Source organism: Trichechus manatus, unplaced genomic scaffold (assembly GCF_000243295.1).
Source record: "Trichechus manatus latirostris isolate Lorelei unplaced genomic scaffold, TriManLat1.0 scaffold00164, whole genome shotgun sequence".
NCBI classification, from domain to species: Eukaryota; Metazoa; Chordata; class Mammalia; order Sirenia; family Trichechidae; genus Trichechus; species Trichechus manatus.
Genome location: NW_004444100.1, coordinates 4,893,328 through 4,911,821, shown reverse-complemented (window position 1 = coordinate 4,911,821; position 18,494 = coordinate 4,893,328). Strand labels below are relative to the sequence as shown.

General features: G+C 38.9%; 1 protein-coding gene across 3 annotated transcripts in view; it reads right to left on the bottom strand.

Moving 5' to 3' along the window:
* LGR5 (leucine rich repeat containing G protein-coupled receptor 5) overlaps window positions 1-18,494 on the bottom strand; it is a 141,794-nt gene that overhangs the window by 33,939 nt on the left and 89,361 nt on the right. For 2 of the 3 annotated variants that reach the window (XM_004386449.1, XM_012558399.1), the window contains exons 4-5: window positions 15,973-16,044; window positions 1,316-1,531 (exon numbers count right to left, since the gene is read on the bottom strand). In XM_004386449.1, the coding sequence (XP_004386506.1) occupies window positions 1,316-1,531; window positions 15,973-16,044 (288 nt within the window). The remainder of the gene's footprint in view (window positions 1-1,315; window positions 1,532-15,972; window positions 16,045-18,494) is intronic. The other variant, XM_012558400.1, reaches the window with a different exon arrangement.

The window sequence follows — 18,494 nt, the reverse complement described above, 5'->3', positions numbered from 1 at the left end:
AAGTGCAATTTCTATTAAAGCTGAAGGCTTATAATATGGCTGTGTTCCCAGGGTGGAGCCACAGGTCAACAGGAAATAACAATTTCAGCCATGGGGAGTGGTGAACAGATTTTTTGGCTGCCCAAAGAGATTATGTATCTTGACACAGTACTAATGTGTATGATTATCGTCTTTGCTCAACTGGTAAATCAGTTAGGTCGAGGTCAGTGAGAACAGCTATGAGCATAACTGAAGACTGGACTAACTCCCCAACGGATAATGGGCTCAAGGAGGACAGGGTGAAAAAGAATAGCTGGATCTATGTGAATCCATTCCCTTAGTGGAGGAAAAAATTAAAGTACACATCCAGCTTCTGGTGGGTCAGAGCATTATTTTTGTACATAAAATTCAGTACAGAAATTTGTTAATATCATCAAAAATTTCTTATCCTTTTTTAACCTTTCAGACAATACCTGGATTTCATGTGAGATCTATGTGACTTTTATTGGGGATCTTCTACATACAAAACATTGCAAAACAGGGGATTGAAGGGAACCTAAAAGATGGGGAAGCTGCTGCCCAGCCCTCAAAGGAGCATATCCTATAGTGCAGGAGATTGGCACGTGAGTGCAATGCCTGAAGGCAGTGGTGGGTTGGTTGGTGAGCAGGGAGCAAAAGGAGAAAGACTCAGTGCAGACAAAACCCTTCTCAAAGTTCCTAAGCAATCTGATCTTACAGCCTTTCAAGTAGTTGCTATTTTCTATATCAGCATCGATAGGCTATTATGTTATAGACGTGGGGCATATTGCTAAAATCTTTAAGAAAACTGATTATTTCTCAAACCATTACTTGAGAATCACTTTGATTTACTAAAATAATGAAATCTAGACACACCGGGAAAAAGCAATATAAATGCATAGCTCACTGTTGAAGGTTAATTTTTTCTTTCCTTGGTAGGTGTTCAAGAAGTACTTTTTCATTCATAAGAAGGGCATGTTTCAATTTTACCTAAATTATGAATTACCAGAAATAATGAATTTTTCTTAACTTCTGTAACTGTAATAATTGTACAATGTAGTAATGACTTGCAGAAGTCATATTTTATTATCTTTGCATACTCAGCAGTGCTTGGCACTTAGCAGGTGCTCAATAAATGTCATTTAATTCACTTACACAGTTAGATCATTTATGAGGTCTTCTTTTTGGAGAGTGGCTCAGGGGGTTTTTCCTCCCTGAAGATGTCCCCATTCCAGGTTTGAAGGGCCAGCATTTTAAGGTTAAGGTTACAGTGAATTTAGAAACTGTTAAACAAGAGAAAGAAATCAATAAAACTTACAGAACTACCAAGCTGGAGAGGTTTCCAAAGGCGTAGTCTGGTATGTGGCGTATTTTGTTCAGGGCCAAGGTCATGGCCTGCAAAGCTGATAAAGTTCTGAAAGGCTGGACGGGGATTTCTGTCAAAGCATTGTCATCCAGCCACAGGTGCCTCAGGGAGTGCAGACCACTGAAACAGCTTGGGGGCACGTAGCTGATGTGGTTGGCATCCAGACGCCTGTGGGAGAAAGAGAACAAGGATAGGAAAGAGAGCAAAGCCCAGGCAGAAGACTGGCCCTGCAGGAAAACCCTCACTCAATAGGCTGATTAACTAAGAGCGAAACAGGACTAGGGGCCCTCAGAGTCCCCGGACATGTGCATTTTCCTCTTCTGGCAGGCTCTCCTTCTCACTCATGGTTGAACCATTGCGTCTTGGGCCTCCCTGGCTCTACGATTCCACGGTGCAGATTCTCTCCTAAGGAACCTTGATGGTGCAGTGGTTAAGCACTTGACTGCTAACCCACCAGTCAATCCACAGGAGAAAAATGTGTCAGTCTGCTTCCATAAAGATTACAGCCCTGAAAACTCTATGGGATAGTTCTAGTCTATCCTATATGGTCACTGTACATCTGAATCAACTTGAGGACATGCAACAACAGCATGATTCTCTTCTAGGTTTGTAAGTAACTAGCTTTCATGCATGGAAGTGGCCTCCCCTGAGGTATAAAGTTTCCGTGCGATTAATGTTCTTGGTTGCTAAGGTTGGGAACTGAATCTATCAGAAGAAAGGCCTGGCAATCCACTTCAGAAAAATCGGCTATTAAAATCCTATGGAGCACAGTTCTAGTCTGATACACCACAGGGGGTTGCCATGAGTCGAAGTCAACTTGACTGCAACTGGTTTTTTTTTTTTTTTTTGGTTTGGTTTTATTCTCAGCGAGAGAAGAGGAAGCCCCTCCCTTTTTCTTTACTCTGTACACTGCAGATTTGAATATTATTTGAAAAGCCTGAAAACTCCTGGCTCTCTTGCGCATCCTAACCATTTGCATCAGACAGATGTGGAGGTTTGTTTTTCCGACATTTTAAAAGAATAATAAAGCGAACAGTGTCTTCAGCTTTTGCTTCCTTTTCCACACCATTTTTTTCAGTGGAGAAACACATTTAAAAATAGGTTTGTTAATGAGCTGTTGTAGCTTCAGGGCCAGCAGAGGGAGTGCAATACATTTATTTTGCCCCAATCCAACATAAACAGTTGCTGCAATTTGGATGACTTACCTTCTCATATTGAAGTGACAAACCTCACCCAGTCTGACGTTCTCTGCAAGGTGCACGGGCAATAGAACCGCCATCACTCACCTATGCTTCTGATGGCCCTCACTCACTTCTCCAATCTGTTCTTAAGTCTCACACATTTGTTTGCGTTTTCAAAGTGAAGATTAAAAACAAAAATACGAGCAGCATTTTAAGTAGTCCATGTATTAGGAGGGATTAGAAAATCACGAGTGGATTTTGGAAAATGTTTTCAGAACATTTAAGACTAAACAAATGCAGGAAGCACACCCGGATCACAAAATAAAACTGAAAAACCAAATTTAAACAATTTAGAAATAGAAAAAATTCTCTGAGATAGGGAGCTAATCTCTCTGGAAAGCAGCTTCCTCACTTTTGGTCACATATGTCACCCCACTCATCCTCTAGCTCCTACTTCTACTGATTGAATGGGAATGAGTGATGCCTTAAGGGCCCTGGGCCAAGTTTTGATAATAACTGAGATAAGGTCACTTGGAGGAAATTATAAGAGTTCGGTGTCATAGCCCACTCACAATTAAATTTCCAGTAGAACAACTAACATTGCAGGCAGCAGAAACACAGCTTCCAAATATCTCAAGGTTCTGTCATCAGATGGAGCTGGAAATGTTTAGAAAAACATAACACTGTCTCTGCCCACCTTCTCTGGCAACAATGCACTTGGTCCATGTTCAAGTAAGGTATAACTTCATTAGGGGATGAGGAGGTGATTGTTTTTGTTTGACTAGAAGTAAAGCACTTCTGTAGACTCTCCTTAACTATTTATACTGATTAAAGAATGGAGACTTTATTTCAATAATACGTGCTTCTGCATTTTAGTTGACATATTGTCTGATTATTACCAGTCGCTTAAGAATTATGGCTGCTAACCAAAAGGTTGGCAGTTCGAATCCACTAGCCACTCCTTGGAAACCCTATGGGGCAGTTCTACTCTGTCCTGTAGGGTCGCTATGAGTCCGAATCGACTCCATGGCAATGGGTTTTTTTTTTTTTTTTTTTAATGCATTGAAACTATAAGTGGCTGCTAAAAGTCCTGACAATGACTAAACTTAAAATCCAGTATAAATGTTGGGGGTGCATTTATAGAAAATGCATTGAGTTGTCAGCCTGTCTTCTCTGATATTTTAAGTTTCTGCTGTATCTTGAAGCAACCCTGGTATCCATTTCCTATTAATAAGTTCATTTCTCTGGATAGACCTCTTTTACAAATCAGGAAAAAAAAGATGTACTCTGGCCTACCCACTGTCATCTTATAGCAATTTGCTATTTGATATGAAATGAGTAAGGCAGGGCAGTTCTTCATAGTCCTAACACTGAAAATACTAATACTCACAGACCTAATACTCAACAGCACAGTCCTTCCTTCATCTGTCCTGAGTGCAGCATTAAAATGTCTCTCTGCCTTAGCAGTGTCTTCATATAAGGAACTCCCAATAAATCATACTCCTTCCAAACACAGTGTTTTAGAGTCCATGTTCACCTGGCCTGAGTGGTCCAAACCTAACTCGTAGAGTGGTATATTGTTCACACTCAAAGGCATTATCTGATTTAATCTTAACAGAAGATCCCGAGGCTAAACTGGAGTATGGAATTAATAATTTTCCAGTCATTCATACAGGTGGTTCTTACAGAACAAGGTTAAGACTGTGGACAAAGCAGCTGGCAGGGCACAAGTTGTGCCTATTCAGTGAGTAAACAAAGAGCTCATATTATGTCAATCTGGTCTTTTCAGGCAGCTGGACACTCTATTCATTTGCTTGGAAAATGTAATATTTAAGCAGTGAGGTATAAGAAAAATATCACTATACAGTACAAGAAAACACACACATTTAAAATGTGGATCTATGCTATATTACCAAGAGCAACAAAAATAACTACATTTTATAGCTCTGCTTTTTAAGTGTTTCTTTATTATTATTTCTATTTCATTCAACTATGTGGATCATAACAAATTATGGATAACATTGCAAAGAATGGGAATTTCAGAACACTTAATTGTCCTCATGAGGAACCTGTACGTAGATAAAGAGGCAGCTGTTCAAACAGAACAAGGGGATACTGAGTGGTTTAAAATAAGGAAAGGTGTGCATCAGGGTTGTATCCTTTCACCATACTTATTCAATCTGTATGCTGAACAAATAAACTGAGAAGCTGGACTATATGAAGAAGAGCGGGGCATCAGGATTGGAGGAAGACTCATTAACAACCTGCAATATGCAGATGACACAACCTTGCTTGCTGAAACTGAAGTGAACGTGAAGCACTTACTGATGAAGATCAAAGACTACAGCCTTTGGTACAGATTACACCTCAATATAAAGAAAACAAAAATCCTCACAACTGGATCAATAAGCAACATCATGATAAATGGAGAAAAGACTGAAGTTCTCAAGGATTTCATTTTACTTGGATACAAAATCAATGCCCACGGAAAAGCAGCAGTCAAGAAATCAAACGACGTATTGCATTCGGCAAATCTGCTGCAAGGGATCTCTTTAAAGTGTTGAAAAGCAAAGATGTCACCTTGAAGACTAAGGTGCACCTGACCCAAGCCGTGGCGTTTTCAATTGCCTCATATGCATGTGAAAGCTGGACAATGAATAAGGAAGACCGAAGAAGAATCAATGCCTTTGTATTATGGTGTTGGTGAAGAATATTGAATATACCATGGACTGTTAAGAGAACAAACATAAATCTGTTTTGGAAGAAGTACATCCAGAATCCTGCTTAGAAGCAAGGATGGCAATACTTCATCTCCTAGTCTTTGGAGATGTTATCAGGAAGGCCCAGTCCATAGAGAAGGACATCACGCTTGGTAAAGTAGAGGGTTAGCGAAGAAGAAGTTCCTCAACAAGATGGATTGACACAGTGGCTGCAACAATGGGCTCAAACATAGCAACAATTGTGAGGATGCTGCAGGACTGGGCAGTGCTTCGTTCTGCTGTACATGGGGTCACTATGAGTTGGAATCGACTTGACGACACCTAACAACAACAATTTCATGCAAGTCATGGAGGGTGTGTGCGTGTGTGTGTGGGCAAATTTGTATCTGCAAATTAGTGCAGAAATTTAGGATGGGAAGTTCTGGACCTCAGCTTTCACATCTGTAAAATGGGGATAACATCTCTCTATCTTATAGGGCTGCTTTATGACTAAGGGAAATAATACAACTGGACTTTGTAAACTGTAAATGTTGATTTTAAATGATTATTATTTGAAGCTGATTAACAATTTGTGTTTTTGTCTTTTGGCCATTGAAACCATGAGGGAGTGTGGAGAACAAAAGAGATAATCTCAATTTTGCCTTAGTCAACAGTTGGTTAAAATGAGTGCTAGATTGTCAGTGAATTTCAGTTCTGAGAATTGCAGGCTATTCTTTCATCCTCATAACAGAAAAAATTAAGGGATATCTGCATTAGACTGAATAGAGGTCACCATTATTATTCAGCATTCACTATGATTGCTACTTCCAAAGGGTAAATAGCTTTGTTCTTCACACATGACTGAATATAATCTCCTGATTTTGAAGGCAGAGAAAGGTTGTGACATGTGACATATGACAGATAGCACATTCTCAGAGAAAGTTGCTAGCATTGATCTTGGCCTTTAAACATTCATCAAAAATGTAACTGAGGCAGCACAAAACCTGCATGCAGTTAGGCATAGCAAAATAAAACACTAACAATGGGGGTGGCCCCACCTTCTTTCAGACAAGTAAAACTTCTTAATTATGATCTAGAAATGGGATCTGAGAAGTCATCACTATGTGAGAAATGGCACTCATTTTATGCTCCCTTTGGGTGATCTGTTACTTATAACTTTTAGCAAAATGATAAATAAAATTAAGCTGTACTTCATCTAAATACACAAAACTTTATTTTATTTAAAAAATTTATCATACATCATCTACAACCACCTACATAATGAGCAGATGGTAAACTGGAAAGTGCACTGAATTAGGAGAAATAAGATACAGGTTTTGTGTCAAGACTCTGCCACTCATTAATTCTGAGATTTGAGGGCATATCAATAAATGTCGCTGAGAGTCAGTTTTTCACATCTGTAAAGCAGAATCACAACATGTCACAGAGTTGCTGTGGGAATTAAATGAGAAAATGTACACAAAATTGTTTGGTAAACAGTAAAGCACTCTACAAATGACATACTTTATTATATGAGGAAATTCTTCACATTTAGGAAGTGATACCATCTTTTTTTTTTTTTTCTATTAAAAGTTTCTTTTACTCTTTCTGAAGTTTCTTAACCCTTTGCAATTTCCAATGTCTCTATGGCAGATTGCCATTTTCTTGGCATACAGGCTGGCAGAACTGCTGATTCTCTACTCATCGTACATCTCTTAATATGTGTGTGTAGTAGCTAGTCTGCATGTTTTGACTAGCATTAGAGCAAGGCATTCATCACAGAGACAAGAACATGCACGCATCTTCTGTGTGAGGCCAACCTCAATGTCCAAAAGGTTAATGTGGGTAAGAAAAGATACGACATCAGCTGTTGCAAGAAGAGAATTGTCATAAGCGTGAGCCTCTGCAATGATACTTAGATGGCTACAACTGATGAGAAATGGTTTTGTCATGACTTTGGGAAAATGTTGAAATAACTTCTTCTCTGAAGGGAGGACTTGATGTTAAAGGACTCCACAGTTGCTAAAGGGACTCTGTCACTCAAACTTCTTGTCTCTCATGAGTCTTAGGTTGCTTTTCCTCACCATTGGAACCTAGTTAGGACCATCCAGTTCATCCTGACTTGCTTCAGTAACTTTGAATATCCAAGCATTTGGAGACTGGATAATATTCCTCCCAGAATGCTTCTGGGCTGCCTACTACGAAAAATGTCCTTCCCTCACCCAAGCAATCTTTGAGGGATGATAAAATATTTCTCTGGGGTGGGGGTGTAGTACTGCCTCCTGACAGAACATTCAAATAATAGATGCGCCTTAGAAAGACCCCTCGGATAGCAGTGTGCAGGACGCACTGACTGACGTAGTTTCCGTGATCAGGATTGGGGAAGAGTATGAAAATGGAGGGAAGGGGCCCAATATGAGAGATACTAAATAAGTGGATCTCACAAAGCATTGTGACTCTCCAAATGTGGCCAGAGAGGGAGGCAAAACAAGCTATGATGACTCAGTGTTCTGGCCTGGGCAACTGGGGGGATGGAGACCATGCAAGAACAGGAATGAATGTTACCCAATATTAGGTAAAATAAAAATAAAACAGGACTATGTGTACATTGTGAATATAGTTCTATAATCACAATGCTTTCCACGTGGCAAAGAGCTAGAAGGTAAGAGGCAAAAAATCAAACTTTTATGTTCAGGCATTGGCCAAAAAAAAAGCTTCTTTTTTTACTCTCTAAAGATTTTCCCAAATATCTTCACGAATAAAGGGTTAATTGTGCAAATTTTTTTTTTTTGTAAAGAAACATTTTGCCCCATATTTCCCAAAGGAATTTTCCATTTCTAATGGCATTATTGTAGGGATTAGAGAATCTATGAGATCACTCTTACTATTGTTGTTCTAGAAAATAGCCCTTTATATATCTTGTATATGATACCTTGCCAATGTATCACACAAACTTATATCTTTGTTTGAGAATGTCTTTGATGAGCCATTAACTACAAGGAAGAAAGCGTCAGTCAAAAGATAAGCCATTGATCTTGGTTAATTCCATATCTGAGACGACTGTAATAATGTCAATTATTAACATGAATGGCTTAAAGGAAAAAAAAGCCCAAAGTGTGAAGAATGTTGCAGCTGCAGGTATAATAGAGTTTATGGAGATTCTTTCAATAAACAGAATTGTGAAGCAAGGCGTTTTCATGACTGACATTGTGATTTTATATTCAGATGAGTATTCTTCCTTCATAAATTTTAAGGAAATGGCTAACTATCTTATACCATACATTAGTCCATTTTGTGAGATCATTTTCAACAATTCATGAATAGTAAAATTTTAAGAAACTAAAGAATAATAAATTATTATTTTCTTCATGCTATAAAATAAAAATCTTATAGCTCCAAGCCTGTTTATAATAAATACATTTCAACAAGGTACCTAAATTCTTTGTTAGGTGAAATTTTACTGTTTTGAAATTTTATTACACTACAATCTATGAATTGGAATTGAATTTGTCACAAGATCACCGTAATACTATCAGGATAGACTTTGATCAATATGAAATTCTTACAGATTGAATTCATATTGATCTATTGATCTTCACTATAATATCAGAGCCAGTTTTCACCATTTTAAAAATATCTGTAGAGTGACCACAGTGTGGGATTTCATGTGTTAATGAAATTTCTCATATCCTAGGAAAACCTTAAGCATATAAATTCATGTAAACACAGTGAATATCCATATGGGAAATTTCTGCTTTTGTCTTTCTATTCTCCATCTTATATATTTGTAAACTTATTGTGATCACCAGAAAGAAAAATCATTACCTTTTCTCTGAAAAGGTAAAAAAATTAATAAATAAATGATAAATAAATGTCACTTCTTCAGTTTGGGGAGATACAAAGTCTACAGGTTCACTGAAGTGCAAGAACTTAGAGACTAATCAGCTGGCTTGACAAGCTGCCACCTGTAAAGTGTTTAAAGGAACCAAACCCTTAGAGGTGTCACTCTGGCATCTGTCGTGGAGTACAAGACTTCAGTGAGTAAGAGATTTGAAAGTCAACTTATTTATACAAAGTGGCTCAGTTTCTCAGAGGTCAACTACTGTGAATTTTGTAATAGGGAGATAATCTGCAAAGAAACACAAGGGTTAACTTCTTTAGTTTCATTTTTCTCCATAGAAAACAAAGACTTTTTTTTTTTTTTTGGTAGGGGCACCATTAATCTCCCAGGTATCACTGAGGTTTGAAATCTGGGGGTCATTTTTGAATCTTCTCTTGCCTTCCAGCCAATCATTCACCAACTTCTCTCCAGTTTATTCTCCATTTCCACTGTCTGGTTAAGGCTCTTATCTCTTCACACCTGCATTACTGCAATAGCCTCTTAGCTGGTCCTTTTGCCTTTGATCTCTTATCTCTTCAATTAATCCTGTTGTCTGCTGCCAGATTAATCTCCCTAAAACTGTGCTTTATGGCATTCTGCTGTTACGACCTACAGTTCTTTCACATTACCATTTCTTTCAAACCCAGACTTTCCATTCTGATATTCAAGGTCCTCCATCTACCTTATCTAGCCAAACTTTTCTCTTATTTCTCTGTCTTAGTCAAGTCCCTTTTCTGGCTCTTTCCCACTGTGCTTCTCGGCCTTATGTTCGTGAGAATCCCCTAGCCCTTGCCTATCCAATCTCATCATTCCTCTAAGACATAATGTCAGGGTTCTTCCTTGAGCCCTACTCCTAAAATGGAGCATCCACAGCTAAGACAATGGGAAAGTTAATTCTGGTAGATCGATCAAATTAAAAAAAACATGCAGGAACCACTAGGATCCAACACTCAGCCCAGGAAAGGCAGATGTAGGCACAAGCCAAGGTACAGAGACATGAATTTGGAGCCAGGGGGATGAGTGGATATAAGTTACAGTTAAACTATGGGAGAGTAGCTGGTCCTGAGCAGTTGTCTAGAACGTCATTTAGAGTTTGAGGCTTCTGTTCAGTTCAACAAGGATTTCTTGAGTGCTTTCAATGTACTCTGTACTGTACCTCGTGTCAGAGATATAGCAGTAAACCAGACAGGCATAGTCTTAACCCTTTGGGGGCACATTTTCAAAAGGGTAGTCAGACAATCAAATGAATCAGTATAATGAAATGTTATGTGACGAGAAACACATGGTAGGGGAACCTAATTTAGATTTTAATTTTCTTTGAGATCCAGATCTGGATTTCAACCTATGTGACATCTTTACATAGCTGTTCCAAATGTTCCATAAACACAAATGCTAAGAACAAACTGATGATCTCCCACCCTCACGCTCCCCCAATGTAGTCCTGTACCAGTACTATTTCTCTTGCTTACTCTCTTTTTTGACTGTTATTGTTGTTGTTAGGTGCTGTCGAGTTGGTTCCAACTCACAGAGACCCTATGTACAACAGAACGAAGCACTGCCCAGTCCTGCACCATCTTTACAATCGTTGCTATGTTCGAGCTCATTGTTGCAGCCACTGTGTCAATTCATCTCATTGAGGGTCTTCCTCTTTTTAGCTGATCCTCTACTTTACCAAGCATGATGTCCTTCTCCAGGGACTGGTCCCTCCTGATAACATGTCCAAAGTACGTGAGAGGAAGTCTTGCCATCCTGGCTTCTAAGGAGCATTCTGGCTGTACTTCTTACCAACAAAACCCTACTATGGAGAGTCTGGGTGAAGTTATTAGCATTACAAAGGGCTCAGGGGTTGGGTCTATAGCCCTGAAGCTGATAGCACAGTAAGATGCATGGGCAGATCAGGCACCAGGCAGGAATTATACATTCTTCTTGAGTTTTAAAATACAGTTTTGTACTCTGAAGATGACTATTAGCTAATTGGAGAATACCAAAAACAAAAAACAAAACAAAACAAAACAAAAACTGTTGCCGTTGAGTTGATTTTGACTCATGGTGACCCATGTGTTGCAGAGTAGAACTGCATTCCATAGGGTTTTCAAGGCTGCGACCTTTCGGAAGCAGATTGCTAGACCTGTCTTTGGAACCTCCTCTGGGTGAGTTTGCACTGTCAACCTTTTGTTCAGTAGAGTGCTTAATAGTCTGCACCACATAGGGACTCCTAAATTGGAAGATAGAGACAATAATAAAGACATGTCTAATTCTCCTCTCATTTCCTATTTACCAACCAATTATCTTTGTGATCGTGCATATTCCACAATTAACTTTGACATGAGTTGGAATCAACTCAAGGGCAACTAACAAGTGCAGACTTGGAACGAAAACCAGCATATATTAAATAATACGCTGGTTAACTGGACAAGCAAGAATATGTAATTTACTTTGATCATCTTGAACTTCACTAATGACAGTGAGGTACTTGAACTTAATTAGTGACTATCAACAAGTGAAGCAATGGGTTTTCATAGATCAATTTCTTAACCATTATACAAAGGTGTGAGGGTATGAGAGAGGTTAAGTTTTGAGTTTCCACCAAATCACTGCAATCTGATCTTAGTCTGCAAATGACCATAATGCCAAAAGTTTCTTGGTGAAATACAACTCACTGTGAATTCTGATTACATTTCCTATGCCCTTCCAAAAAAGCAGAGGAAATTAAGTTATATTTGATTACATTACAAAACATCCAGTTGGTGTCTGGGCAGTCATTACCATGTCAGAAGCCAAATGCACATATTGTGCAGGGTCTAACTCTGGGCTGCTGGGCTCTAGCACATGGGCTTGCCTTCTTATTCTTTAGCCCAACAATTTGTAAGCATCAGGAAAGAGTTAAAAGAACACAAATGTACCTATGTGTTTTCATTATGAACAAAACAAAATATCTTTTGTTTATGTAGAATAAGTGGAAAATTACATCCCTTGAAATGTAAGTACAATTTGTTTCTTCCTTATAGTAATGTTACCAATTTCAATATATCGACTTTCTTAAACTTTATTCAGTGAAGCCAAGTTTATATGAGTGGAGCAAAGTGTACAAATTATCTACTTCAGTAATTCTCAACCTTTTTTGGTTTGTAGACCACTTTGTTAGTGTAATAAAAACCAAAAAACCAAACCCATTGTTGCTGAGTCAATTCCAACTCATAGCAACCCTATAAGACAGAGTAGAAGTGCCTCCTAGGGTCTCCAAGGAGTGGCTGGTGGATTTGAACTTCCAGCCTTTTGGTTAGCAGCCTGACCTCTTAATCACTGCACCACCAGGGCCCCTGTTAGTGTAACAGAGTGCTAAAAGAATTAATTTCTCAAATGTAATGTAAATCCAAATCACTTGAGGATTTTGTTAAAATGGAGGTTCTGATTAAATCAGTCTGAAGTGAGGCCCAAGACTCTGCATATCTCAAGTGGTATTGCTGCTGCTGGACCAGGGACCACACTTTGAGTAGTAGAGAAATACAGCATGTGGTCTCTTAACTATATCTGCCCCGGGTTGTCAGTAGAATTTACTGGCAGGTGTCAGCTATTCTCAAACACAAACAAGTCTATGTCTGACGTTGATTTCCTATTATAAGCACATTATTAATTAGAATTCAAAGTATCGATTTTGTTATCATCTCAGGGATGAAAAGAGTTCAGGATACTACTTTGCAGATAATCTTAAGGAATGCTGCAGGATACCAGTTTTTTCTAATTTTCATCATATGGAACATTTAACTATATAATTGAACCAGGTAGAAAATACTGATGCTTGGGTCTCATTCTCCAGAGATTCTGATTTTAACTTGTCTGAGGTACAGCCTAGGCTTTGGAACTCTCTAGATGATTCTCATGTGCAGCTGAGTTTGAGAAAGCCTGCTTGGAAGTTATAAGGGCAGGCAAGTATAGGGATGATGTATACACAAACCCTGTAGGATGTGTGGCACCTTAGAGAGTGAACGTATAAGACACGGAAAATAATAAAGTGAAGAAAGACTGTGTGAATTAAAGAGAGTGAAAAAAGAGGAACCATATAGAAGAAGGGCTGAGTGAAGATCTAACAGTTCACCCAAGTCCAAGAAGAGCTGGGTTACTTAATGAATGGAAGCCTCCTGGGTGTTTTCAGCATGGATAAGACAGTCTCACCCTCGTCATTACTTACCGATCTGGAAGTAGCACAAAGGCTAGAGTATGGCATGGTAAATGAATGGAGAATGAATAAGAAATGCATGTTTGTCATGATCATTTAATGCAGAACTCAATTTCTAATTTTTTAGAATTGCTTAAAAGGAAGCAGGAGAAATGCCATTAAACACTATAAATCAATAAACTTTAAAGGGGTTCACTGTACCCCAAACCTCCAACCTGGCTTGGTTGTGTACTTCAGGGCAGAGGGCTCTTTCAGTTGGTACGATACAGTGTCTGTGTGGTGGCTGGTTAAGCCTATGTTTATAATGCTTTTTGTCAAGTCTGAATTCATGTATCACAGCAGCAGGAAAAATATAAGTAAGAAAAAAATGGCACAGCAGCACACGCTGCCAAGTTTCAACACCTCGCACGAGCTGGGCAAAGGGGCCCCTGATAAACACTTCTTAACCCAGTCCATATAATTCACTATGTACCAGGGCTGAATCTCTATCTAGATGCCTCAGTTTGGATACGATAAGTGTCATGCTAGAAAGTTAACTCTTGGTCTTATCACAGGGAACACATATTTATAAGGTTTCAAAACGTACTTGTTTTTGTGAACCAGACACCAAAGGCAAGAGACACCTGGTGAACAGTAAATATCTAGACCATAAGAAACTAAATCTGAACACATTTATCAGAGGGCACCACCCAGTTTGAGTGAACAAAAGATTCATAGTTTTCTTTTTCACAAAGAGTTCACTGCTGTTTGTGGTCTGTTGTGATCTTCTTTCAGCTGATAGTGGCTTTTGGTTACAAACGCTTATCGGTCTATCTTCTGCCTGCCTCACAGCTGTTTAAAGTTCCTATTGGCTACTACCATTATCTCTATTTCAATTCAGCCACTGGATCCCCATGCCCTTACACAGACAACCCAAGGTAAGGTTGTTTTGCTTCTCCGGATGCTTCGTCTTTCCTTCAGGAAAAGGCTTGTGCAACAAAGGAAGAGCAATGCTGTCATGCCATTAAGAAGCTCCTGAAAATGTAACAGACCTATCCCATGCCACAAAGGGCCCTTGTGGCTTGTTTATCTATAGGCTGGTGAAAGCCTAGGAACTCACTTTGTTTGACCAGAATAAAAAGCTTAAGATGATCTCAAGCACAGATTTTCTTTCATTAAAAAAAAAAAAAAAAAAGATCAAAGGAAGGAAGTATAATCTCCAAATCTCATGTTCCTCCTTCTCTCGTGTCACCTCAGTAAAAGACATTCAGCAAACTATATGTAATTATTAACCAATGGATTCTTTAGAATGATTTCCAGCTAGAGTTTGTAATATGCAATTATCTGCCTTTCATTCAATGAGACCAGAAACCAGTATTTTGTTTAACAGATGAGGACCTCCAGTATAAGTAAAATCAGAGCATACATTATGCACATGTATATCAGAAATCTATTGTAAAATTTATAATACATTCTGATGAGATGAAGATTTACTGACAGTAATTGTGGCAGTCTTGCCAAGTAAGCACTGTAAACATTTGCTTACAACTCAAGTTCCAAAACATCTAGCTGGTGAGTATGTTCTTTTTGTGAGGGATAACTAATTTTTATTTATTCAGAGGTTTCAAATCAACAAGGGGTGGAAAGTCCTGATGGAAAAGTTGTGGATTCAGAGTAACCAAAAAAAAATCCCCAAACCTCTTGCCGTGGAGTCGATTCCAACTCATAGTGACCCTATAAGACAGAGTAGAACTGCCCCATGGGGTTTTCAAGGAGCAGCTGGTAGATTTGAACTACGAGCCTTCTGGTTAGCAGCCAAGCTCTTACCCACGGCACCACCAGAGCTCCAGGGATTCAGAGTAGGGAACATCAATACCACTTCTGCATATGTTTGTGTGTCTGCGTGTGGTGTGTGTCTGTGTGTGGTGGCATGTTTGTGTAACGTGTGTGTGGTGCTGTGGGGTGTGAAGTGTGTGATGTCATGTTTGTGTGTTGTGTGTGTCTGTGTATTTGTATGTGGTGGTATGTTTGTGCGGTATGTGTGTGCCTGTGTGTGGCATGTGTATCTGATGTAGGTGTGTGTCTGTGGTATTGTTTGTGAGCATGTTTGCATGTGCATGTCTGTGTGGTGATTGGGAAGCTCTTGGTTTGTAGACCTGGGCAATAAGGCTTCAGGATATACCAGTAGATTTTAGCTGGCTGATTTCAGAATCCCTGATGTACATACAGAACTTAAAAAAGTAAGTCTTTATTTGACTTAGCAAAATTGAATGACAAGGATGTTCAGATAATCTCAAAACAGAATAACTTGAAGATGCTAAGACATCCAGATTTTGACACTCATATTTTTAGGCAAAAGCCAAGCATTATTCTTAATATAAATTCAGGAATTGTGGGGGAATATAGGACCAGATTCTGGGACTAGATGTTTTGTCCTGAGATACCAGCATAAATGATAAGAGACTTTTGACTGTGGGTGTTGTAATTAAATCTCCACCCTGAAACCCCAAATTCCAACACTGGTCTCTCCCACATACATTGTTTAATAAGAATGTGAAGAATTGTTGCTCTAATGGAAACACTCATTCAAAATTTATGTATGACTCCCAACTGAGGAAAACGGTCAATGGGACATTTAAGTGCTCCTTCCCAAATGGATCCTAAATACATTTTGTGATTTCAACTATACTTACAGGGACTGAAGGCTTCGCAAATTCTGGAGCGCTTCCGTGGGTACTTGCCTTAATTGATTATTCTGTAGCATACTGCACGTTAAAACAAATAGACAAGGAAAAACATTAAAGAAAATTAACGATAATTAACCACAACTAATCACAGCAACACCAGGCACTGTTCAAGGTGTTAGGGAAACTGCAGGGAATCAGACAAAACCTAGGCACTTGGGGAACTTAAGTTCCTTGGAGAGTAATAGATAATTAAAAAATAAAATACATAACATGAGACTAGTGATAAGTATGATGAATTTAAAAAAAAAGGTAATGGGCTAGATGGTAACAAAGAATGAGATTTTTATTTTAAAGGTCGTCAGGGAAGGCTTCTCTGAGGAGAAGATATTTGAACAGAGACTGGAATGAAGTCAGGGAGCAAGCTATGCAAATAGCTGGGAAGAGTTTACTGAGGGAGAGGGAAAAGTAAGTGCAAAGGCCCTGAGGTCAGAGCTTGCTTGACTTGTTAAAGGAGCAACAACGGGTCCACTGTAGCTGAGACAGAATGAGTGAGGTCAAGAGGTTGGCAGAGAGAACCAGAAGCCCTTTCATGGAGGGTCTTGCAGGCCGTGATAAAGACCTTAGGTTTTAAGTGTGATGATAAACCCTGGTTGGATTTAAGCAGGGAAATGTGTGATCATTTTTATATTTTTAAAGGATCACTCTGGTGGCTGTATAGATTAGATAGAATGGAAACAAGGATAACAGTGTGAGGCTCTTAAAGACATTCTCCTTCCTTGTGCATGACATATTTAGACATAAGGTAAATTCATTTTGCAAAGCATTTGTAGTTTTGTTCTCCTAGGTTCAATAGTTTCTTCAAAACATGAGGACTACATAATGGGAACACCTGGCAACAATGAAATTAAAATATATCACTGCTAGTCGGGAAATAGCGTGGAAAAAATTTTCCCTTTAGATTCCTTACATTTTGCTACCTTAGTCGTAAATGTTTATAACACAGTAATTTTGCAGCATATTCCCACCCCCCCCCCCCCGCCTCCAGTATTTCATGGTTCATATAAGCCTGAGGGAAAAGACTATTTCAGGAAAGCAGACATTTTTAGGAAACATTTGTGCTTATTAGTTCATAAACTTAAGTTTAGATTTCAGAAATAATTTGACTGGTTCTCTCATTTCCACAATCAAGGTTTTTTTTTCATTAAGCGACTGGCTGGGATTCAACCCCAGGTTTGTCAAACTCCAAAGGATGATGTAGTTTCCACTGCATCATGCAGCATTCTCTTGGGGGAATATGTGCTGAATGTACAAACTCACAAGCTGTATGGTGTACAGTATGGTTAAGTGCATGATGTACAGTATGGTTAAGTGCATGGGTTCTCAAAACAGACTACCTCTTTCTTACACTAGCTGTGTGACCTTAGGGAAATCACCTAATCTCTCCATGTTTCAGTGGCCTGTAATAATAAGAATCCCACAAGGCTTATTGTGATGAATCAGTGAGTGAGAGTATATAGAACTATACCTGCTATATGGGAAACATTCAATAAAGGTTGGCCATTTATGAGTTAATAAACCCCTTCTCAAAACTAGTACTATCATGGGATTTTAATTAAATGAGTTGGAGAAAAAGAAATAATCTATATTGGTGGTTTTCAAATGTTAGGGTTTATCACAGTCCATTGGAAGTCTTGTTAAAACACAAGCTCCACCACCAAAGTTTCTGGTTCAGTAGGTCTGGGGAGGTGGCCAGGGAATTCACATTGCTAACAAGCTGCTAGGTGATGCCAGTGTTGCTGGGTAGGGCACCACCCTACCGAGGATGATGACCTCGAGGCTGCATTGGCTTGGAGATAAGGCCTGAGTTTTGAGTCTTGGTGAATTTGAACAAACCACTTAACTCTCTGACCCTTGTTTTGTTTTGTTTTTTTTGAATTTGTATAATGGAAATAACATCATCTGATTTAAAAGGTGTTTGAGGATTAAAATATGAAAGTGTGATACTTTCATATATAAAAATATGACGTTATATACAATATGCACACTCATGTTCATTGCAGCACTGCTCACAATAGCAAAAAGATGGAAACAACCTAAGTGCCCATCAACAGACGAATGGATAAACAAATTATGGTATATCCACACAATGGAATACTATGCAACGATACAGAACAACGGTGAAGCCGTGAAACATAACATGGAGGAAGCTGGAGGTCATTATGCTGAGTGAATTTAGTCAGTTACAGAAGGACAAATATTGTATAAGACCACTATTATAAGAACTCAAGAAAAGGTTTAAACACAGAAGAAAACATTCTATGATGGTTGCGAGAATGGGGAGGGAGGGTGAGGGTTATTCACTAACTAGATAGTAGATAAGAATTATCTTAGGTGAAGGGAAGGACAGCACACACTAAAGGGGAAGTCAGCACAACTGGACTAAACCAAAGCTCAGAAGTTTCCTGAATACAGTCAAACACTTTGAGGGACAGAGTAGCAGGGGTAGGGGTCTGGGGACCATGCTTTCA